This window comes from Moschus berezovskii, chromosome 7 (genome assembly GCF_049115385.1).
Source record: "Moschus berezovskii isolate FMDL1 chromosome 7, NW_MosBer_1.0, whole genome shotgun sequence".
Classification (NCBI taxonomy): Eukaryota; Metazoa; Chordata; class Mammalia; order Artiodactyla; family Moschidae; genus Moschus; species Moschus berezovskii.
The window spans coordinates 83,979,905-84,005,070 of record NC_142466.1 but is presented as its reverse complement, the minus strand read 5'-3'; the positions used below and the strand labels follow the sequence as shown (position 1 = coordinate 84,005,070).

At 42.7% G+C, this 25,166-nt stretch overlaps 1 protein-coding gene across 2 annotated transcripts in view; it reads left to right on the top strand.

The window, feature by feature from the left end:
* FRMD3 (FERM domain containing 3) overlaps window positions 1-25,166 on the top strand; it is a 334,605-nt gene that overhangs the window by 206,697 nt on the left and 102,742 nt on the right. For both annotated transcript variants that reach the window (XM_055427347.2, XM_055427346.2), the window contains exons 5-6: window positions 3,134-3,231; window positions 9,489-9,612. In XM_055427347.2, the coding sequence (XP_055283322.2) occupies window positions 3,134-3,231; window positions 9,489-9,612 (222 nt within the window). The remainder of the gene's footprint in view (window positions 1-3,133; window positions 3,232-9,488; window positions 9,613-25,166) is intronic.

Below are 25,166 nucleotides of genomic sequence, written 5' to 3'. Positions count from 1 at the left end.
TTGAGCAAGGACCCAATCTCAGCTGTTGTGAAAGCTGATTTTCTTTCTCAGGAAGCTTTCATCAGACTCAATATCTGAGTTATGGGATCAGAACCCAAACCTCTCATTTATGAGTGAATATTTATTTGAAACCATTTTTCACTGCTAAACTCACCAAAATGTGGAAAGAAATGCTTTTTGTTTAATGCATACATTTAGCATGTAGCAAAGAAACTTGATGGCATTCAGCCTGGTAGTTTAAAATCTTTAAGAAAGATTTCATCATCTCAAGTATTTGTACGACCCTGGTATTCTGAATAGTCAAGGGCCTTGGTCCTCAAAGTCAGGTCACTGGATTAACAGCAACAGCATCACCTGGGAACTTGGTCTCTGCCCCAGGCTTGGGATGGGGTCCTGCAATCTGTATTTTCATAAGCGCTCCAGGTAATTGTTGGAGAAGGAAATGGAAACCCAGTCCAGTGTTCTTGCATGGTGAATCCCATGGACAGAGGAGCTTGGCAAGCTATGGTCCACAGGGCCTCAAAGAGTCAGACACAACTGAAGTGACTTTACAGGTAATTGTAAAGCATGTTAAAATTGAAGAACCACTGTGCTGTGCTGTGCTTAGTGACTCAGTCATGTCAATTCTTTGCAACCCCATGGACTACAGCCCACCAGGCTCCTCTGTCCATGGGGATTCTCTAGGCAAGAATACTGGAGTGGGTTGCCATGCCCTCCTCCAAGAACCACTACTCCAAGGCAATTGAATTTTCAAAAGTATTAGTTCCCTTAGGTAGACATTAGAGCATACAGTTCAGTGGGTTTGGTATGTTCCCAGAGTTGTGTCACCATCACTGTGATCCCCTTCCGGAACATTTTTATCACCCCAGCAGGAAACTGAGTACTCAAGCAGTCCTTCCCATTCTCCCCTCCCCTCAGCCCCTCGCAGTTATGTAGCTACATTTCTGTCTCTGTAGATTGGTCTATTGTGAACATTTTATACAAATGGAATCATACAATATGTGGTCCATACGCCTTTTATGTCTGACTTTTCACTTAGCTTAATGTTTTCCTGTTGTAGCAGGAATCAGTAGCTACTTCCGTCCTTTTGTGGCTCAATAATATTCCATTGTATGGATATACCACTTTTCTTTATCCTTTCATCAGTTGATGGGCATTCAACTTCTCTATGATGAAGAATGCAGCTATGAAAACTCATGTACACATTTTGGTGAGGAACAAGATTCTGATTTAATTAGGTCTGGGTAGGACCCATGTTGGTGTTGTCTAAAAGCTCCCCCATGTAATTCTGATGTACAGTCAGGCTGAGAACCTCTGGTTTAGAACCTTTTTACTCAAGTGAGGTCCATATGCCTGCAGCTAAGCATCACCAGGGAGCTTATTAGAAATCTGGACTCTTGGGCCTCACCCAGACCTACTGAACCAGAATCCACATTCTAACAGTATCTCTGGGTAATTCACAAGCTCACTAAAGTGTGAAAGGTCAATTTAGGGAGATACTCTGGGTCCTTGACAAAATGGGTCCTTTGACAAAATTCACACTAACCCAGACAGGAAATTTATTAGGGACTACCTTTATGTCCTGCACACAATTCCATACAAAGCTGGGGACAGAGAGTGTTATTTGAGCCTCCACTGTGTCCCCAGTGCCTAGCACTGTCATGGCCTAAAGCAGGTGTGAGATAAAGATTCATCAGATGGAACCACCAGGGAGCCACTGAACCCATCAGTGCATCCCTGTGTCAGGAGATGGTGAGCTCCAGTGCTCTGGGATGGGCTGGCAGCACCTGAATGGTCTGAGCACTTCAGTCAGGCTGTCTAAGTGGGGTTATGCATGAAGCTGCTTTGTTGTTATTCAGTTGCTCAGTCATGTCTGACTCTTTGCGACCCCCATGGACTGCAGCATGACAAACCTCCCTGTCCCTCACCATCTCCCGGAGTTTGCCCAAGTTCGTGTCCATTGTATCAGTGATGCCATCCAGCCATCTCATCCTCTGATGCCCTCCTCTCCCTCTGCCCTCAATCTTTCCTAGCATCAGGGACTTTTCCAGTGTGTTGGCTGTTCGCATCAAGTGGCTAAAATACCGGAGCTTCAGCTTCAGGCTGAGTAAAAGATGAGATTATTTGAGCTCTGGAGGTCGTGACTGGGACCAATGGGGTGTTGCCCCCACCTGGCCTCAGGAACCTGGAAAGAAAAAAAAGAAAAAGATTGGTCTCTGCACTTAAACTGTAAAATAAGCAGAAAGAATCTGCACACATCTATAAAGTTACTTTAGTCAGAGACAAGGACCCTAAGCCTGACCCTTCAATGAAAGAATCAGTCCAGCTAAGAAATAGGAGATCTGAAGAGGGCATGATTGGCGTGGAGGAACAGAGGGAACAGTGGTGAGATGACCTGAGCTAGGAGTGGCAAGCTGACACCCTGCCCCCCACCCATCCCCAGCTGAATCAGGCCAGGCATATATTTTTTTGTTTGGTGCTACAGTGTTTTCAAAAATAGAGTTTGCTGCAACATTAAAATTCAAAGGATTTTACCTCTCAACGAGTCTCCGCGATGCTGGAGCTGCACGGTGCTGACCGTTTCATGGGAGCCGGCACCCTCTGTGCTCTGCTCCTCGACCCCTCACCCCAGCCCCTGTCACTCAGAATCAGGTTTGTCTGACCTGGAGAAGATGGCCAGAAAGGATATGAAACAGATGACAGCTGTCACTGAGAATAAGCTGGCTTCCTGGCCTTGTAACCAAGTCTTTTTGAGGTTGATTGACTGGGACTAGTCTCCGCAAGACTGAGTGTCTTTCCTGACTCCTCATTCCACCAAGAGCTCAGGCAGCCTGTACCTGAGGTGCTGGTGGGGGTGAGGGCGGCTGTGGTTGTCATTGTGTGGGACTTTTCTCCCAGGGACAGTGGCTGCTAGGCCCCGTGGCTCTCCTCTGTCCTCCCCGTCTCTCTTGGAAGTGGCTGCAGACACTTCAAGTTTTCTGAACTCTGGGGGCCCTTCTCAGTTTTCCTCTGCTTGCCCTCCAAGCAGCACAGGTAGGGTTCTGGTGACTCAGGTGGATGAAACGTAAACAATCCTGCTTCTTCCAGGCCTCAGCCAAAACTTATGGCAACTCTTTCTCCTTTTTCATTGCAGGTACCTTTTGTACCTGCAAATTAAAAGAGATATTTTCCATGGTCGACTGCTCTGCTCCTTTTCGGATGCTGCCTACCTGGGTGCCTGTATCGTTCAAGGTAAGTGTGGGCCCAGCTGCCCATCCCCACCATTGTATGGGACAGCAGAGCTTCGGCTGTTCAGAGCCTCTCTCCTCCCCAGCCTGTGCTCATCCTGTCCGTGCCATGGTTGGAGGCCAGTCAGGGCTGGGTGGTCAGCAATGGAACCCCCCTCCTTCCCTCCCAAGCCCCTGGGGTCCTGGTGGAAGGTGGGCTGTTGTGGTCCCAGGGGCCTCTGCATGAACAGAGTCCTCAAGACCCCAAGGGAGAGCTCAGAGTCTCTCTTTTGAAGGGGATGGAATGCATGACTTTATAAGAAGCTCTGAAGGATTATGGGATCTTCTATCCCCTGAGCTCCAAACACCAAGTGTGGGGCATGCTGGGTATATTGAGCGGGCGATCTGTGTCCAGGAAGGCAGGTGTCAAACAGGTGTCATTTCAAACCTTTGATGAATGCCTTGACAACTGAAGCGACTTAGCAGCAGCAGTAGCAGCAGTTGATGAAATATCAAAGCATTTATACAGGTATATCCACATGTGTCGTATGTATATATTTATGTGTACTATTTCTAATTCTTCACCTTTACAACAGTCACATAGCGTGGTGAGGCGAACCCCAGGCTCACAGTTTGTCATTTCTCAGTTTGAACCTGAATTCCCGTTTCCTGGTTATTTCACCACAGACAAGTGATTTAAACTCTTTAAGCTTTAATGTCTTCATATATTGAAAGAGGTGGTCATACCTCCTTCACTGCTGCATGATGATTTCATGAGACTTAGTCTCAGAGTTGAACAGGCCCCCGAGGGAAGTGGCAAACACTTAGTGGGAAGTGGCAAACACATAGGACCCAAGGTTGGTTTCATATGTTTCTACCTATGAGAAAAAGTTGTTTGAGGGAAGGCAGTCTCCAGGACCTAAGGCAATCCATTGCCATGGGGAAGGGCTCAGGACACAAATGGAGAGTGACTCAGATGTTCTGTTCCCCTGGGCCTGCCGGGAGGCAGCTGGGCCTGCTTGGAGGGACTCAGGTGTTCCAGCCATTTGTAGCTTGGATGCTGATGACATGTTAATGAGAGAGGGGAGGGTGGGGAAGGGAACTAGGAGAAGAGAGGAGGGATGGAGAAAGAGGGAGAGAGAAAGAGAGGGGAGGGGAGGAAGGAAGGAGGGAAGGGGGTGAGAGAGAGATTACCAAGTGAGCATGCCACCCTTATAAAGATCTGAAATAATGAAGGAGCTTATGATGGGGTCATAAGTGGTTCATGACAGTCACCTGTCTGATCACAATTTCAGGCTTCATTCACAGCTTAAGAGAAACCCCCATCATTTTCCTGGGGTTTCACTGTCACTCACCACTGTCCCCAGGGGATGCTCTGTGCTGTGAAATCGTTCCTAGGATCCTGTTTCTGGGTGTGTGCACTCTTAGAGAATTATCTGAAGTCTATCTGTGTTGCTTCTCCCCTTCCTCTGGGAGCAACATAGTGCTGCTCAGCAGGTTTTGGCAGCGCTGTTAAAACCCTTGGAGATTATTCAAGTTTAAAATCAGGCTGACGGTGATACCCTGATGAGATTTAGTCCTTCCATCTACTCCAAGGTGGGGTGTGTGCTTCTGAAAGCTACCTCTCATACACAGAGCTAAAGAATGTTCGAACCCCATGGTTCTTCTTTCCTGTGAAGACTGTAAGTTCCTGGTTAGAGTGCACTGTCTTCCATAAAGGAAAAGCAAATCAATAATAATCCGAGCAGCAGACTAGCCTATGAGCGTTTCAGAACGCATTTAAGCATTAGTGAATCATAGTCAATTCTCCAAGGACAGGCTTAATATGGATCTGTAATGGGAAACTCCATCCTGTTTTATGTTTGAGATAAAGCCACAAAGCCCCATCCAGATGATCAGGGTCCCATTTCATCCCTCATTGCTATTATCACTGGCCACACTCACAGATGCTGTCGGGTGAGTAGAGTTGGAAATGGACTGGCAGACCTCAAAGAAGCCTTTTAGCTCTAAAACGCAGTGGTGTCCACGGGCCATTTGTAGCAAATCCAGTAAAAGCTGGATTCATAGAACTCTGTGTGGCTGGGGGAGTTATTACAGCAGCCTTGGAGATCATTACAGATGCAGATAAAGATCTGCTTTGTCAGAACTGCTTATGCTTTCAGAGTGATAGGAAATGTGGAGTAAAGGATTAGAAAGCCAAGGACATGTTACTTTTTATTGGCATCTTGTTTGCTAACATTCTTTGAAGGAGCATGTTTTAAGCTTTCAGAATGTTCTGAGTATATAAAACAGGCAGCCACCCAGAGTTTTGCTACCTGTACACACTGGATGTGAGTATTTTCAGTGCATGCTTTGCATTGTCTTTCATAATGAAAATTGCAAAACAACACACAAAACCCTAGGGATCTATTTTTGGCCTTTCTTGGTACACATGTTTTCCTGTTCCTTCTGCAAAATAGTAACATGTCAGGATTACTGATCTTATCTCCTACTCCTGGTATGTCCAATCCCTGTGGGTCTGTGGCTCCTTCTAGCTATTCAGAACTCTGTTAGATGTCACTTCCTCTAAGAAGTCTTCCTGGACTATTAAAGGAGCCTCTCTCTGCACGTTATTCTTTCTAGTGTCTCTGTTTTCTTGTCTTTTAATAAGCACTTATATCTGAAATTATCTTGTTAAGTTGGTTGGGGGCTTATTATGCATTGCCTCTTATGTAGAATCTAAAATTTCATGGAAGTGGGACTCTGGAAGTCTTTTTCACTTCAGTACCCCTGTGTCTGGCACATAGTAAATTCTCCACTGTGTTAAGTGAACCAGGGCACTTGCATAAATTGCACCAAAGTATGCTCTATCTCTGTACCTGGGAAAGAGTTATTGGTTTACTACCTCATCCATGTGTTCTCCAAACATTTATTGGACACTCCTAGGTGGCAGGCATTGCTATGTGAAGTCCCTTTGTGGGGTAGGGGCAGACAGGTAAACAGGAAGTTTTGATGGTGTCTCAGTGTCTACACAGGGACACAGGGGGTCCCCACTCTGATCCCATGAGGCCCCTCATCAAGCAAGGGTGGTGAGGAAAGTCTTCTGAAGAAGTCGACCCTGGAGCTGTAATGTCTTGTATCTCAAGTTCTTTCGGAACAAGTTCTCCCTAAACGAAGGGAAATGCCACTGCCATGTGTGCCCTTTAAAGTCAATACTTATTTTGCCATCATCTGATCACACTCATCATTTGGCTTCAGCTCTTTGGATTTTGCTGACAATTAAATTCTCTTTTAATTTAATTTTACATTCTCACAAGCCAGCCCATGTGCTGCGTGTTATTTGTTGTAACTTTGCCCTCAATACCATGTGCAGGCGAGAACCACATGCTGCTTACCCAACTCCTCTTGGGATGGAAAACAGAATTTTAAATGAGCTTAATCATTCATAAGCTTTTGCTTCAGGTGAAGTCGAAGTTAAAGATAAGCTTCAAAGATCAAGGAAGCAGGGCAAGTGATGGCGCAGGTGTTGGCATTTACCTTGTCAGCAGCCCTGTGCAGGTTCCATGGTGTTCCTTCTCTTCGCTGGCATTTGCCAGGCTACTTATTTGCTGTGTTTGGCAGTACAAGGCCATTGTGTCTCACAAGTTTTCCTGGAAGGAGAAGTACCCACCATGAACAATAAAAATGCAACACAAAACAATAGAAGCACAAACAATTCTTCTAACCACTGTGCAAGCTGACATTTGCACTTGATGTGGCATAGTTTACTATCAGTGATCCATTCCCTATGGAAAAGTAGGCTCTGAGTTATACCATTTCCTAAATTTTTCGGTTGATAGCCAGCTCACAGGGATCATGTGTATGTGTATGTGTGTGTGTTTGTATGTGTTGGTGTGTTATGGGTGGTTTTTTTTGAAGAATAAATTGAGTTAATTACTAGTTGGTGGCTCACTTTCATCCCTGGTCCCATTGGCCCACCTATTGGTTGAGTTTCCTTTTTTTCATTATTCTTTATTTTCATTCCTAAAGGCAACAACTGAATTCTTGTATATCATTGACTTGACATACATGCTTATAAAATGATTAGTATTGTTTTGTGTGTATATAGTCTTGCTGCTAAGTCACTTCAGTCGTGTCCGACTCTGTGCGACCCCACAGACGGCAGCCCACCAGGCTCCCCCGTCCCTGGGATTCTCCAGGCAAGAACACTGGAGTGGGTTGCCATTTCCTTCTCCAATGTGTGAAAGTGAAAAGTGAAAGTGAAGTCGCTCAGTCATGTCTGACTTGTAGTGACCCCATGGACTGCAGCTTACCAGGCTCCTCTGTCCATGGGATTTTCTGGGCAAGAGTACTGGAGTGGCTTGCCATTGCCTTCTCCGGTATATAGTCTTAAGTTTCATAAATTAAATGGGGCTATATTTAATCCTTCCTTTTTATACTCAGAACACTGTTTGGGAAACCTACTCACATTTCTGTGTATCATTCTATTTTGTTGCTTTGAATTGCTGCAGAGAGTCCAGTGGGGTGCATTGCCCTTTTGCTATTTACTGCTCCCAGCAGTAATGAACACCCAGGTTGCCCCATATCTTTTGCTGCATCTAAAATTTTTCTAGAATATATGCCCAGAAATGGGCTTGCTGGGTTGTAAGATTAGACTAAACACTCTCGGCTTGCTCTCTAGAAGAGCTACATGCATCAAGCATCTTCAAATGTGTCATAAGCACTTCTGTTTCTTCATGTTCCTGCCAACACATAGAATCATCCGACATACTAAACTTTTTGTTAATCTTATAGGTATAAAGTGACATCTTCTAGTTTCGGTTTGCATAGCCCTCAGTACTGATGAGTTTGAGCAACTCTCTATACATGAGCTCTTTGGGTTTCCCCTTCTGTGAATTGGCTGTTGACATTCCTTCACCTTTTCCTATTGGAATTCCTCCCCATTTACCTATAGATTTGTAGGAATTTTTTTTAAATATTAACCTAAGATTTCTGTTTTGCAAATATGTTATTTCAGCTTTTTATTCTGACTATATTAGTGAAATATTTTAATATTGATATGATCAAATTAATCAATTTCCCCTCTGTGGCTGATGACATTTGGGATCTTATTTTGAAAGTCCTTCCTCATGTAGTGTACATTTAGGTTGTACTGTAATTTGAACTCTATTGAGAAGCTTTAAAAAGCTTTGCTTTCCTCCCAGTTTTGTCCTTTTACTATCATTAGATGATTCAACAGTACAGGGACAGTAGATACAAATTACAGAGTTGGATGTGATTTTGCAGATGTGCTCAAGGCATATTGATTTCTATCTACTTCAAAGTCATATTGATGATCAAGTTCCTCCAATACAGTTTTCCCACCACCTTTAATGTACTCTCCTGGGCTATTTCTACCTGAGATATTTGCCTCGTTTGGCTCATTTTTCTTAGAAAGCTTGTGGAGTCAGTAGAATGTATTCCCATTGCAAGAACAGCCCCTTTGCTGCTTCAGGCTATGGTCAATGCTCATCCTTAGTCCATCTTCTCATAGACCTTCTGGGCACTCAGAAATGTGCAGGCATTTCTTTTTACCCCTAAAGACCCTCTGCAGGAACCCTGTATTAGAACCCAGCAACCTTAATCTGGGATGCTCGGCCATACTTAGACACACACTCTTTAATTTGAAGAGCAATCCATTTATTTTTAAATAAAGAAATCCTCTTGGGTCCTTTATGTTTTGATTTTTTTCATTGAATGGGCCACACCTGCACAAATCTCAGAGTAAACAGCTCCAGTCAGGGAATTCTTCGACTCACAGAAAATTAACTATGAAAGGAGGCTTGAGGAACACTCAGTGGGTTCCAAATAGAGGTGGTAACACTCCTGTCATGGGGAACACTTGGAAATATTGGGAGGCATCTTGGGTGCTCCCAATAGTGGGTGTGCTACCACCACCTAGACCCTGAAGGGTGGGAGTGCTCAATGTCTTACCATACCTTGAAAGGTCTGAAACAATAAAGAATGGTTTATTTCCCCAAACACCAATAGTGCCCCACTGAGAAACAAAGATTTACATTTCTTTATTGTATAGTTGAAGAAAATGAGACTCAGAGTTCATTCAACAAGTGTCCAAGATCACACAGCTAAATCTAAACTAGAATATGACCTTCTAGACACTCAGGCTGTAGTCTTTCCATAGAGACAAACACATTTTGTTGCGTGAGCTTGTTCCACTTTCTTCTTTGGAGAGGCAGGAGCCATTCCATGTATATCCTGTTTTTGTTGTTTTTAATCTTTCTGTTTATTTTTTACTTGTTACAGCTGAGCTTGGTGATTACGATCCTGATGAGCATCCTGAGAATTACGTCAGTGAATTTGAGATTTTCCCCAAGCAGTCACAGAAGCTGGAAAGAAAAATGGTGGAAATCCATAAAAATGAACTCAGGTAATAGTGGTAGACGTTTGTAGGAATGATAGAGGTGAGAAAGTATTCATACTACAGGGAATGTGGAAATCATGTCGTGAACTAAAAATGTTTGTAATGTAGGGGTAGACTGTTTCAGGTGTCAGGACAATATTTCTGGGCACTGGCAAGGTCCCCCATCAATGACAGTCTCAATGATGTGGGGTCCCCTGGGTGGCTGTTTATGAACCATCAGCAATTATTAGAGCCATATATTTTCTTATGGGTTTTGACTACCTTGAGTTTCTAAAAGTGAAATCTAGGATAATTAAGTAATACTTTCTGTTTTGAATTTTGCATTGCCTCTCCCCTGTCCTGTGGTCTTTGCTGAAATTTTGACCCCAAGTATTAATAAAATAGAATCCATTGGCAAAGTTTCCTTTACTGAGCTGCTTTCAAGATAACAGATTCAGTGTCTGCTTCTCTTTGCCTTGTCTGTGAGGCTCTAGGATGATTGTTAACTACAGAGCAGTACCATTAGAAGGAGCAAAATCACATACAGTATTTATTCACTGTGTGTCGGACACTATTCTAAGTACTTGTGCATATTGAGTCATTTAATCTTTGCCGTAGTCCAGGGGATAGGTGCCGTGGTTCTTCCATTTTACAGTTGTGGGAACTGAAGCGCAGAGAGATGAAACATTTTACCAAAGATCACACAGCTAGCAAGTGATAGAGGCAGGATTTGAATCCAGGCAGCCTAGCTCCAGGCTTTTGAGTGTTGTGATACTTCTACTATACATAGGCAAACAGGTAGGAATGAAGCATGGATAGGATTCATCACCAGTTTGGAATCCAGGTAACTCGGGTATTCTAGTCTGTAACTAGATCTTCAGTTCAGTTCAGTTCAGTCGCTCAGTCGTGTCCGACTCTTTGCGACCCCATGAATCACAGCACGCAAGGCCTCCCTGTCCATCACCAACTCCCGGAGTTCACTCACACTCACCCCTATCGAGTCGGTGATGCCATCCAGCCATCTCATTCTCTGTCGTCCCCTTCTCCTCCCACCCCCAATCCTTCCCAGCATCAGACTCTTTTCCAGTGAGTCAGCTTGTCGCATGAGGTGGCCAAAGTATTGGAGTTTCAGCTTTAGCATCAGTCCTTCCAATGAACACCCAGGATTGATCTCTAGAATGGACTGGTTGGATCTCCTTGCAGTCCAAGGGACTCTCAAGAGTCCTCTCCAGCACCACAGTTCAAAAGCATCAATTCTTCGGCGATCAGCTTTCTTCACAGTCCAACTCTCACATCCATACACGACCACGGGAAAAACCATAGCCTTGACTAGACAGACCTTGGTTGGCAAAATAATGTCTCTGCTTTTTAATATGCTATCTAGGTTGGTCATAACTTTCCTTCCAAGGAGTAAGCGTCTTTTAATTTCATGGCTGCAATCAGCATCTGCAGTGAACTAGATCTTAGATTCCTACAAATCACAGGGAATTCATTTTGATAATAATAGCAAGCATGGGCTGTGATAAGACAAGTATGGATGAAGAACTACAAGTGCTGAGATGGTTCCACCTTCTGGGATTCTGGTAATTATATATATATATATATATAACTAATGTCATTGGATTGTGAGTCCTGCAACAAACAACTGTCCCCTTGAGAGGGAGTGCCGAGATCCTGCTTTATGCAGGCACTCCCCCTTCTGGTGAGTTTGAGAAGACTGTATGTGTGGGCCTTCAAGGTGGCAGCATGGTCCTGCTTTAGTAAGACCTTTGTTCTTGAGAAAGAAAGATGATTAGACTTGAAGAAATTGTACCAATTTCAGAAACTAATGTACCTTTTCCAGGGGTAATTTTAGGGTATTGTCTCCTAATGAAAGTTTTGTTGAAAATATGACAATCTGCCTACTCTTTTTACATTTCGGGGACTAGCAAGCTGGAGGTAAAAGTAAAGTCCTGATGTTGCTTCCTGGGTGGCTCAGTGGTAAAGAATCTGCCCGTGATGCAGAAGATGCACGAGATTTCACGAGTTCGATCCCTAGGTCAGGAAGATCCCATGAGGGCATGGCACCTCACTCCAGTATTCTTACCTGAAGAATCCCATGGACAGAGGAGCCTGGCAGGCTGCAGTCCATGGGGTCACAAGGAGTCCAACACAACTGAAACAACTGAGCACAATGTTGCCGTGAGGGCTGTGGACCAGCAGCATGTGCGCAGCACAGGGTGAGACCCTTGGGACAAAGGAGTCACAGCCACTGTGCAGCTTAATAGTGAAAGGAGGTGGAACAGTCTGCTCTGGACATCATTTGCAGGGCCTCAGATGCTTGGAACATATGATAATAAATGTTTGTTGAGCTCTTACTGGATGCCAAAATACTCTGCTAAGAGCCTAACATACATCACCCCACTCAGTCTTCCCAAACTCTACGAGGTAGGTTCCATTGTTGTTCCCCATCTGAGGTGAAGAAAGCACAGCCTAGAGCGAAGGACTTGTCAGTAGAAGAGTCTGGACTTGAGCCTTGTTCTTACCTGACACTGACACCCGTGGTCTTATCCTCTGGGCTGAGCAGCCATAAGGCAACCTGGTAGTCATGTTGATGTTCTGCAGTGATCACCATGGTGAGGGTGGAGACTGTGGTAGGAGAACCGGTTAGTTCTGTCACCGAGGAAACATGCTGGGGACCTCACAAGAATACGAGTAGAGAAACCTAAAGAGGTTCTTGAGAGACATTGAAGCAAGACTTGGTGACCTACTGGGTTTCAAGAGTAAATGAGTGGATCAAAGAAGATTCCAGATTGCCTTTTGTAATCAGAAAGCTGTAGATTGGACCTTGTGCCAGCTCCTGAATTTGTTGATAACCCTGAAAGTAGTCATCATGCATCTAGAGAATATAGAGCATCAGCAGTCAGCCATGGTTTGTAGATCCCAGAAGTAAACGCCATGGCTTGGCCAACAGTGCTTTGCTGTGTTGCGACATGTTTGTAATGCCCAGAAGGCCCTTGTGAAGAAGTCAGTGTTGTATGTGTGGAGGATGAAACGGCCAGAAATCATGTGATACTGCAAAGAGAGATTCAGCGGATATTTTCCTGTGTGTTTTTGCTCCTTTTTCTCCTTAAGTAGACATATGTTTGCTTCTGCATCATTGCAGCAGAGAGAGATTTCAGGTTTGATGAGAAGAAGAGCAGCCAAGCTGATAAGGTGGAAGAGAAGGGGCTTTCTAGAATTGACTGGAAACTGGCTGCAGAGACTGGAAGTGACCCTGGGGATCAGCCAGCCTTTTGTGCACAGGTCATGAAAGTATTGACCTTCTTGTGTGGGAACTGGACCTTTGACTGGACTGCTCTGCAAACCTGAGAGTGCCAGGAAAGAGTCATAGATGCTAGAGACACATCTGTGACTTGGTGAGGCTGCACCAAGGTGTTACTGTCTTACTCTCCATGGTTATCACAACACCTGTGACCCTCCCACACAACAAAGGGATAAAGCATGATCAATGATCTGTTGTTATGGAAACTTCCTGAAAGGTTTCCAGTTGGCCTTTGTTGGGGTCTGACGGGTCCTCCAAATAATGTTCTGCTCCTACCCGTTTTCTGAAAAAATCAAGAAAGAAAACAAAAGAGATGGCAAAAGACTCTCAGACACTAGCAAAAGGACCATGATTTGCCAGATAAACAGTATTAGCTCTGGGGGTTCACAACCTTCTCCAGCCTTTTTACTTGATTAGAATCATTCTCCTCCTATGCTCTCTGTGGAAGGACTAAAGTTGTGATTCTTGAGAGAAAATTAATCAGAGAGGAAAAACTTCCCTTCTTAGGAGGCTACACAGCACTTGAAGGTGGACCCAAGGTGGCTTGGGGGCGGGAGGAGACGGGGACGACAGAGAATGAGATGGCTGGATGGCATCACCGACTCTGTGGACATGAGTTTGAGTGAACTCTGGGAGTTGGTGATGGACAGGGAGGCCTGGCATGCTGTGATTCATGGGGTCACGGAGAGTCGGACACGACTGAGCGACTGAACTGAACTGAATAAGAGAGTTCTTTAGGGGGAAGAAAGAGAGAAAGACTCCAGAATGTTGAGGTGCTTGAAAATATAAGACCAAGATTTTAGTAAGAATCTGCTTGGACTAAGTGCTTAGACTCTTTTGGATGTTGAAGAGATTTGTGAATGAAGTTCATGGGTCGGCTTTGCCTCTTCAAATGTGCCACATCACTGACTGACAGAGAGGAGAAGACATAGTTTTGCAAGTGTAATACCGCAATTAGTGATCATCTCTCTATCAGTCAGGGTAAGCTAGATTTTCCTGAGGAAATAACTCCTAAAAGCTCAGTGGGTTATTACAGGAAAGGTTTGTTTCTTGCTCTTATGTACACCCACGAGAGGTCAGCTGGGGGACTTGGTTCATCCTTGGCACGTAGGGCAGTCACGAGCTTGGATTTGCCAGGAAAGAGAGCTGTGAAAGTCCTGCTTTAGCTTGGAAGTGATCCATGTCACTTCTGCTTATCCACTGTGCCAGAACTAGTCACAGGCCCCACTCAACAGCCCGCCAGGCTCATCTGTCCATGGAGTTCTCCAGGCAAGAATACTGGAGTGAGTAGCCATTCCCTTCTCCTGAGGATCTTCCCAACCCTGGGATCGACCCTGAATCTCCTGCATTGCAGGTGGATCCTTTACCATCTGAGCCACCAGGGAAGCCCCAATACAACCGCCAGGAAGTGCAATTCTATCAGGTGTCCAGAAGGTGTGAAGTGGAAACATCTGGCAAACATCTCTTAATGGCCTTCACAATCTCATTGACTAATAGAGTTTTTGTTTTAATAGACTTTATTTTTTAGAAGAGTTTTAGTTTCACATCAGAATTAAGAAGAGGAAAGTATACAGATTTCCTCAATATTCCCTGCCCCTCTACTTGCACAACTTCCCCCATATCTATGTCTATCCCCCACCAGAGTGGTACATTTGTTATAATAGATGAAACTACATTGATTTGTAGGTATTATGCACAGTCCATATACTTTAGGGTTCACCCTTGAGGTAGTACATTCTGTGGATTTGGACAACAGTATAATAACATATATCCACTATTATAATATCATACAGAAAATTTTCACTGCCCTGAACATATTCTGTGCTCTGCCTTATTCATCCCTCCCTAACCTCTGGCAACCACTGATCTGTTACCTGTCTCCATAGTTTTTCCTTTTCTAGAATGTCATGTAGTTGAAACCTTATAGTATGCAGCCTTTTCAAATTAGTTTCTTTCACTAAGCAGTATGTACTTAAGATTCCTGCTTGTCTTTCTATTGATAGCTCATTTCTTTCTACTGCTAAATAATATTCTGTTGTATGTACCACAGTTTATTTATCCTTTTACCTAGAACATATGGTTGCTTTCAAGTTTTGAAAATTATGAATAAAGTTATTATAATCATCCATGAGCAGGCTTTTGTGTAGGCATAAATTTTCATCTCCTTTGGGTAAATATCAGGAAGCATTATTCCTGGATTGTATGGTAAGAGTATATTTAATTTTGTAAGAACTGCCAAACTGTCTTCCAAGTTGGCTGTACCATTTTGCTTTCCCACCAATGATGAGTTCTTGTTGTTCCACAATCTTTACCAGTATTTGATGTTTTCAGTGTTCTGGATTTTGGCCATTCTAGTAGGTATATAGCTTACAGAGGTTTACTTAGAAAGATTTTTTTGTAAAGGCATCTTTGGGCCTCTTTATGTCATCTGAACTAGAGAATGTAGATACGTACCATTCACATTTTTTAATATATGTCAGTGCTAAAACTTGCTGAAGCCAAATGCTTCTTTTAGATCAGGTGTAGTTAATGAATTCATTTGGCTCTTTGGGCTGTATGGTCTCAATTGCATCCACTCAACTCTGCTTCTGTAGAGTGACATGCTGCTGCTGCTGCTGCTAAGTCACTTCAGTCATGTCCGACTCTGTGTGACCCCATAGACGGAAGCCCACCAGGCTCCCCCGTCCCTGGGATTCTCCAGGCAAGAACACTGGAGTGGGTTGCCATTTCCTTCTCCAATGTGTGAAAGTGAAAAGTGAAAGTGAAGTCGCTCAGTCGTGTCCGACCCTTAGCGACCCCACGGACTGCAGCCTACCAGGCTCCTCCATCCATGGGATTTTCTAGGCAAGAGTACTGGAGTGGCTTGCCATTGCCTTCTCTGGTAGAGTGACATAGACAATACATAAATGAGTGAGTGGTGATTCACTAAAACTTTATTGACAAAACAGATTGTGAACCAGATTTGATCCATGGGTTCTAGTTCGCTGACCTGTTTTAAATATCTGACTTCCCTGGTGACTGAGATAGTAAAGAATCTGCCTGCAATGCAAGAGACATGGGTTCCATCCCTGGGTCAGGAAGATCCCCTGGATAAGGGAATGGCTACCCAGTACAGGATTCTTGACTGGAGAATTCCATGGAGAGAGGAACCTGACAGACTACAGTCCCTGGGGTTGCAAAGTGTCAGACATAACTGAGTGACTAACGGTTTGACTTTTCAGAACAGACCTCAAATCAATTTTTTCTTCACTATCCTGACTCTGGTTGGATGGCATCACCAACTCAATGGACATGAGTTTGAGCAAGCTCCAGGAGATGGTGAAGGACAGGCAGGGAAGACTGGTGTGCTGTAGTCCATGGGGTCACAAAGAGTCAGACGTGACTGTGCGACTGAACAACAAATCCTGACTCTGCAGATAATTTTAAGGCAAAAAGATCCATATTTGTTTTTAAAATTTGGTAGAAGAAACAAGTTCATGATTTATAGATTTTGAGTTTGGTATGCAGAGATGAGATTCTAGCAATAGGATTGCTTAGAAATAGGATATTCCTCCTTCCAGAGCCCTCTGGTGGCTGGAGGAAGCCATTGCCATAATTCCTGCTGGGTGTATGTGCTGTTGTGTCTGACTGTCTGCAACCCCATGGACTGTAGCCCACCATGCTCCTCTGTCCATGGGATTTCCCAGGCAAGAATACTGGAATGGGTTGCCATTTCCTTTTCCAGGGGATCTTCCCAACCCAGGGATCGAACCTGTGTCTCATGTCTCCTGCATTGGCAGGCTGGTTCTTTACCACTAGCACTGCATTGGAAGCCCCACAATCCCTGGGGATGTGACAGTTATGTTTTACTCTCTTGGTTTCTGTTTTCCACAGCTTTAATCCCAACCATCTGGAGGGATGGGATTAAGGGATTAAGAGGGATGACCTATGCCATTAGCCTTGAGGGTGCTTGGAGGGGGTTGAAGATCAAGAATAAGAATGGCTTCACTATCAGGAACCCTGTTAGGCTTCCCTGAAGTTTTTCCTGGAGTTTCTACTCATCCTCTCAATACCAGTTCATCACGTTTCTCATTAGAAGCCAAGATTTCTGAATCAGTTCCAGTCACAAGTCATCAGCTTTTAAATATTCAGAAATCTCAGTTGGCACTGAGGTGGTTTGATGGTGTATTCGTTGCCTTAAAGAGCATAAAAATGTTTGGATTAGCCATCCCCATAATGATCTAATACAGTGTGTTTTGTGCTGGAAGTAATGACGACACTGGGTGTATTTTAAACAGACTTGTTATCTCTTTTTATTTCTCAGAACTCACATTCTATGTAAATCATGTGCCCTGGCTTCCTGGCAAGGATTTATAATTTCGAAAATGTCTAGTTTTCCAGAAATAAGTGCCCTGCTATGGAAGTAACCTCTACCTGTGCTTCCAATTAGTAGTTTACAAGAACCCTCTTAGGAAACTATTTTGTACAGTTTTGAGAAGAAGGGGAAGTGTCAGATTATTTTACAACTCCAATCTTTCTTAAAACGTGCTTTTGCTGTCATCCCTCTTTCCCCTTTCCGTGTATCCTTTCCATTCTCAAGGCTCTCATTCCAAAAGCCTAGAATCTCCTTTCCTGCCTCCCTCCCTCCCTCTACCTTCCTCCTCCCTCACCCTGCCCCTGGATCTCTTTCTCCTTACCTTTCTCTCTCTCCCTGCCACCCCTCTCCCTCTCTCTGGTAGGTTATCAAATCCATTTTCATTCTCTGGTGTAATACTCTTCTTAGGAATGGGAAGATGGAATGATTTGGCATCAAATGCTCCTCCTAGAAACTAAATCTTTGTATTATGTGGCTTAGAGTCAGGGACATTTCTGGAAAGCCTTGAAAGAAAGAAAGATAGCACTAAGTCATGTCTGACTCTTGCAACCCTATGAACTGTAGCCTGCCAGGCTCCTTGGCCAGGGAGAAATGATGTGTGTACCCAATCCATCAACATTTCTTATACAGATAAAATCTGGCTAAGGTGACTTGAAGGGAGAAAGCTGGACTCAGTCATTACTTATTACACTCTTTGATTACCCTTGGTATGTGGTTCTAAATTATGCATAGAATCAAAGACATTTAGAACTTTTGATGAAATTATAACAATGAACGTTATCTATTCATCTATCCACACACCCATCCATGATCCATCCATCCATCCACATATCTGTCCATCCCTTCATGCAGCAAATATTTGTTGAAGAGTAACTATGTGTCAGAAACTGTAGAAGTGTTGGATGACCTACCTAGCCCAGTGATCTTCAGCTGCTTCTCCAAGCTGGAAGCCTCTTCATCGTCTACGTGCTTCATGACCTGATGTTTTTGAAAGATTCTATCCGAAAACAATATTCATGAAGCAACAACTAATTTGCTTCTGAATTTTTTATTGGTCATTCATAGCTATAATTAACATTCAAAGCCTTTGAATATCAAGAGGTCACTGGTCCAAAGCGAAGAAACTTGACAGCTAATTATGACACTTGAGAGACTCTTGGAGTCCAAAGCAGGGGTTATAATGATAATCCTTGGACTGCCATCTGACACAGATATATGTTTTTAGGCCAAATAATAGTTTTGAAAAATGGAAATCAGTTGGAATAAAATTCCAGCTGTACTTGCACCTGGGGGATTTGTTAACACAAAGCCCTGATACCAACTTAGCGAAGCTAAGCAGCAGTGCCCTTTAAAAGAGTCATTTGTTCCCTGAGTCACCACCATCCTGCTCAGCCCATTCACATTCTTCCTCCATTTGATTGTTTGTGACCACCTTGTTTCACCAATAAAGAAACAGAAGCCTGAGAAACTCACTTATTTTCAAGGCTATACAATTACGAAGCAATAGAACTTGACCTGAAACCTGAGTGTTCCTATAAAGTACCCTGAAGTTTCTCTAAGTGGCTGCTCTTCTGTATGTCTTGTCCCTGCCTGGCCCCAGAGCATCACCACTGTCTCCTCCAGAGCATGGCAGTCACCAACATTTGTAGCGTTCTATCTAATGCTCTGCATAGATGTGGTCCCTAATGGTCCTCAAAGATTTTACAGAATATAATTTCCCTAAGTAAAGAGAAATGACAGACTGGGCACTCTTCCAGTTAGGATGTGGAAAGCATGAGACATTTATCTCCCTCTGACACCAAGATAGCATCAATAAGCTAGATAAATTACAAAGTCATATTTTAAAAACTCATCTGAACATGAAGATGCAAAGAAACCTCAATGTACTAAAATCCAGAATGTCCTTCCTGGGGCAGCAGAGACCTGCAGTTGCTTTCACCTCTGGTAGTAGGGAGAGGAGAAAGAATATACCAGAGGTGGGGGGCAGGAAGGAAGCTAAGCCTTTAACAAGCCTTTAGTGACAATGAGTGGGCTGACCTGAATGGTTGGGACCCCAGAGTCTCTAGCGTGAGTTGGAGTCTGGGACCCCAGAGTCTTCAGAGTGAGTTGTGCTTTCCCACCACCACTGGACCCCAGGCCTTCCTGAGTGAAGAGGAGCAGTATGCCAAAGCTGGACAGGGCAGGAAGGCTGAGTGAAACCCCTCTGAGGCACTGCTGACCTTGAGGCAGGGCAGAACATCCCTTGACTATGGTGGCGGACACACAGGAAGAAAAATAATCACTTGAGGTGCAGAGAGCCGTGGGTGGGACTGAAGAGCAAAGGAGATTTCCTGAAGCTCAGAGAATTGGCAGCAAAGCCATAAAGCATAGCAAGCTCTCCAGAGTCTCATGAATGCTAAGATTCCAAGCCCTGCTGAAGGGCAAGTTCTGAGAGCACTCTTAAGCTTTTGAGCCAGTGGTAAACAAACTCTAAAGTTGCAACCCAGTTGCAGCAAAACCTGAGCTAAGGCACGTTGAGAATTCTACTTTGCAAAGTAGCAGATCATTCTGTTGATCTTCTACCCATGAGCCTAATTCTGAAGCTTGCAGACCCAAATAGGTCAGGTGGAGCGAAATTCACCCCCTTCACTGTCCAGCTGTGCTCCAAGTGGCCCAAGTCATTGCTGGAAAGATCCACACCTCACTCCACAATTAGGGTCCACTAATAATTTGCATTTATTCTTGGGATGCTGTGCATTTTTGTACTCTATGCAGTGGTATGCTAAAGGAGAATCAATAAGAGAGTGTTCCTCTTGGCTAAAAAAAGGTATTCAAGACAGACAGAAAGAAGATAAATAGCTAAATACATAATCACTTGACCTTGCCTATTTTATTAGAAAAGCATATCTTGAGAATTATTAGTTCTCAAAAAAGAATTCAGCTTAACACTGGTCTTTATCTCTAAATATCTCATTAGAGACACTATTAATCTTAGTAGAGCAGTTCCTGGTGCAAGATTTAAAGGATAGAAAATCATTATTTTCCATTACCAAACAGAGTTTTTGCCAGAAACAAATGGCCAGTGGGAGATTTGAAAGAAAAACAAATTTCTATTTAATTGAGCTTAGTGTCTTCCTGAAAACCTACTAAATGGTTGCTTCCTTAATGAGTCAGGGGAACTCAGGATTTTCTTAGTGCCGTTGAGATCTCTAACTTTTCCCTTTTGGTTTTGAACCCTTTTCTTTCTCTGAACATTTGTAGCCTTTCTTTGTATATAATTTTTTAGATTAACTCTTTTAAGTGTGTCACCATTGGAGATCTAAGTCAAACCCAATGCAAATGATACCAATTTGAGTACTTTTATTTTGAAGAGGGGTCATTGCTCTATTGTAAATATCTTGACATGCTTCCTGACACTTCCACCAAAGAAAGATTTCTGATTTCAGTCATGTGCAGAGCTAGAAAGGGAACAAATGAGGACAAGGAGGGAGCACGTGCTGTGCCAGGCACTAATCTGATGGCTTTATATCTGTTAATTGTTTATTCTTTATACCAAATCTTAGAGATAGGTACTATTTTTTAATCTTCATTGTATAGAAACAGACAGACACAGCTTCAGTTGTTTTCTATTCCTGTGTTCAGTTCCTCGATCAGGGTTCAGCAAACTTTTCTATCCTAGGCCATTTATTAAATATCTTAGACTTTGCAGGACACATGGTTTCTTTTGCAATCATGCATTTTGCCATAGTAACATGACAGTGTCCACAGATGGTACCCAAGCAAATGGGTGTGTCTTTGTTGCCAAAAGCTTAATTGATGGAGACTGAAATTCGAACATCACATAATTTTCACAGAGCATGAAGTTATTCTTTGATCGTTTTGGGCCATTTGCAAATGGGGGAAAAAAAAAACATTCCTAGCTCCAGGGCTGTGTAAAACCAGACAGTGATGTGGATTTAGCCCACAGAGAGTCTAGTCTGGGGATCTCTGACCTAGATTAAAATGGAGACATCACTGCTGTCTAATCAGATCTAAATATCTGTCACCTGGGATGGAGTGCCTCATCACTGATAAGATGAAAAATGCTTTGAATTTGAAAAATGCTTTCTAGAAGAACCAGTAGAAACCATGTCAGTTGGAAATGCTCAGCCTAGTATCCACGAGAGCTGGCAGATGGCCCTGGACCGTATTGTGCTGGTAGTGCAGGTCCTGAGAAGCACATTGGAACCAGGCTGCCTTGGATTTGTATTTACTCCTCCACTTAATACTTGAGTGACCTTGAACAGGTTACTTTTCCTCTTTGAGTGTCAGAATTCTCATCTATAAAATAAGCATAAGAATTCATGCTTGATAAATATTAAGTGAAAAAATATATATCTACTGCTTGGCAATATAAACAATCATATATTGCTCAGAACAGGAGAGTTTAGTAAAAGGTGGCTCTGCATGGATATCTATTATATTCCTGACCTATTGTGTTTAATTCAGCAGTGCTTTTAGATTGTATAATACTTCACCCAGTAATTCTTCCATTAAAAAAGGAAGAAATTATTTCTCTTTTAATCATTGTAAATGAATAAAATATAAAAGAGTATAAGAAATATATGTGTAATTTAAAGAGTAACTGAAAAACACCCATGACCCCATAACTTTGCTTATGAATTAGAACAGCACCAGATGCTCTCAGTTCTCCTAACCTGACCCTCCCAAATTACCTCCCTTCCTTCTCTGTGCTATTCTGAATTTTAGGTTATTCATTCTCTTATTTTGCTTTTGTAAATATACTCCATACAACAGTAAGTAAAATATACTTTGTTTTTTCCTGTTTTTGACATTCATACATATGAAATCAAACTCTCTCCATGTATCTCACTTTCCCCCCACCAATATTATGGCTTTGAGGTGCTTCACATTGATGCATACAGTCATAGGTGTTCATTTCTGCTTCTGTGTAATTAATTTTCTATCATATGAACATGTCACACTTTATGTATTCATTCTCCTGTTGCTGGCCATTGTCTCTAGGTTTCTGCTGTTATAAACAAAATTACTATGGCTCCTTGAATACTTCTCATAGGGATATAAATAAAAGAGTCCCTAGCATAGATACAACCTAGGTGTAGAAAGCAGGTACAGACCTGGGTCATGGAGTTTGCACAATTTCAGCTTTTCTGGGAAATGGTAGCTTGTTCGCTGAAAGGGCTGCTCCCTTCACATCCACAACATATGAGTTCCCAGTGCTTCACAGTCTTTTCCCTTTCCTTTCCTTTTTTTCTTAAACTCTTAGAAATGGAAGCATAATACCAGCTCAGAAAAGTCAACAAAACATAAATTACAAAGCAAGTGTGTATGTAACCACCACCCGGGTCAAAGAGAGAATTGGTAATACCTCAGAAGTCCCTATGTTGCCCATTCCCAATATCTATCTTCTCCCTTCCCCCTGAAAGGTAATCACATCTCTGACTCTAAATATTTTTGGTTTGTTTTGCTAATTTGAAAAAGTCATATAAATGGAATTCCTTCAGTGGGTATACGTGTATATCTGGCCTGTTTCTTTCAGTTTTATTTTGTAATGGTCACTCATTTTGGGTGTGGCTTGAATTCATTTATCTTCACAGCTGTATAGTGTTCCATTGTATATCCAGTCTACTGTTGGTAGACATGCGTTTCCTATTTTTTGTTATTACCAATGGCACTACTGTGAAAATTCTAGGTGTTTCTTGATGCAACAGGCCTAGAGCCTGTTGTATGTTTGATTTTGAGTGGAATTACCAGGTTATAGGGTAAGCATGTTTAACTTCAGTAGATAATGTCAGTTTTCCAGATAGTTCTACCAAATTACTCTTCCACCAGCAGTATATGAAAGTTGCTTTTGCTGCACATTCTCATGAGTGCTTGGTATTCTTTTAAATTTTGGCTGTCAAATGAGTGTGTAAATAACTTCTTAAAGTTTTTCATTTTCCTGACCTTAAAGAAGTTGAGGACATTTTCATGTGATTATTAGCTATTTGAATATCTTATTCTGTGAAGTATGTATCAAGTCTTTTGCCATTTTTCCTCCGAGTTATCTTTTAAAATTATTTTATTGTTCATTATTGATTTATTGGGGGCTTTGTTTTTTTAATTCTACGTAAGAGTCCTTTTTTTTATTGTACACATTGCCAAAATCTTTTCCCATATTGGGGCTTGCCTTTTCACTCCCGGATGATACTCTGGATGAAAAGAGGTCTTTGAATTCAATGGTGTGTTCTCCAGAGCTGTATAGCGCTGTACCCCTGCTACCATCTGGGGTGGAGTGTTTGCAATTAGATGCTCATCAGATAAAAGTACGGAAAGTGGTCAAAAAGAGACCACCCAGGTAAGCAAAAATTCCTCACTTTCCAATATGAACTTCCAAATTATAACCTTTCAAAATTAACTTGTTCCCAGACTGAATAGAAAAAGGTGTGCTTTAAAACTGAACTTGAACTTCAAGAATAAACAATGTTCATTCAGCTTACAGAAACTATAAAACTCTTAGACGAAAACATAGCCAAAACACTCTTTGACATAAATGGCAGCAAGATCCTCTTTGACTAACCTCCCAGAGTAATGGAGATAAAAACAAAAATAAACAAATGGGACCTAATTAAACTTAAAAGTCTTTGCACAGCAAAGGAAACTATAAACAAGATGAAAAGACAACCCTCAGAATGTGAGAAAATAATTGCAAATGAAGCAACTGACAAGGGATTAATCTCCAAAATATACAAGCAGCTCATGCATCTCAATATCAGAAAAACAAACAACCCAATCAAAAAATGGGAAAAAAATGTTTCTCCAGTTTTTTGAGAAACAGACATTTCTCCAGAGAAGACATACAGATGAGTAATGAACACGTGAAAAGATGCTCAACATCATTCATTATTACAAACATGCGAATCAAAACTACAATGAGGTATCACCTCACACTGGTCAGGATGCCCACCATCAAAAAGTCTACAAACAATAAATGCTGGAGAGGTGTGGAGAAAAGGGAACCCTTTTGCACTGTTGGTGGGAATGTAAATTGACATAGCCACTATGGAGAGCAATAGGGAGATTCCTTAAAAATCTAGGAATAAAACTACTGGGCATACACCCTGAGAAAACCTTAATTCAAAAAAACACATGTACCCGAATGTTCATTGCAGCACTATTTACAATACCTAGGACATGGAAGCAACCTAGATGTTCATCAGCAGATGAATAGATAAAGAAGCTGTGGTGTGTATGTATATATACATACTCACATACATTGGAATATTAGTCATAAAAAGGAATGAATTTGGGTCAGTTGGACTGAGGTAGATGAAGCTAGAGCCTGTTATACAGACTGAAGTAAGTCAGAAAGAGAACAATAAATATCATATATTAATGCATATATATGAAATGTAGACAAATGTTTCTGATGAACCTGTTTGCAGAGCAGGAACGGAGAAGCAGACATCGTGGGGTAGGGAAAGACCTGTGGACGCAGTTTGGTAGGGAAAGGGTGGGATGGTTTTTGAGAGAGTAGCGATGAAACATATGTAATACCACATTTATAATAGGTAGCTAGTGCAGAGTTGCTGTATGACACCAAGAGCTCAACCTGGTGCTGTGACAACCTGGAGGAGGCAGATGGGGGAGGGGTTGGAAGGGAGGTTCAAGAGGGAGGGGATGTATGTATACTTGTGGCTGATTCACATCATTCTACAGCAGAAACCAACAAAGCATTGTAAAGCAACTATCCTCCAATTAAAAAAGCCAATATGCGACTTAGACCAAAAAAGGCTGACAGTTTACCACTAAGGGGAATGGCCAGCTCTCTGGAGCAGAGGAGCTCTTCTTAGTATGGGGCAGAGTGAGAGCCTTTCATGTGAAGCAGCAGGGTTTCCTGGAGCAGAGCTGATGGCCTGCGGCTGTGGGAGGCACGGAGCCGCT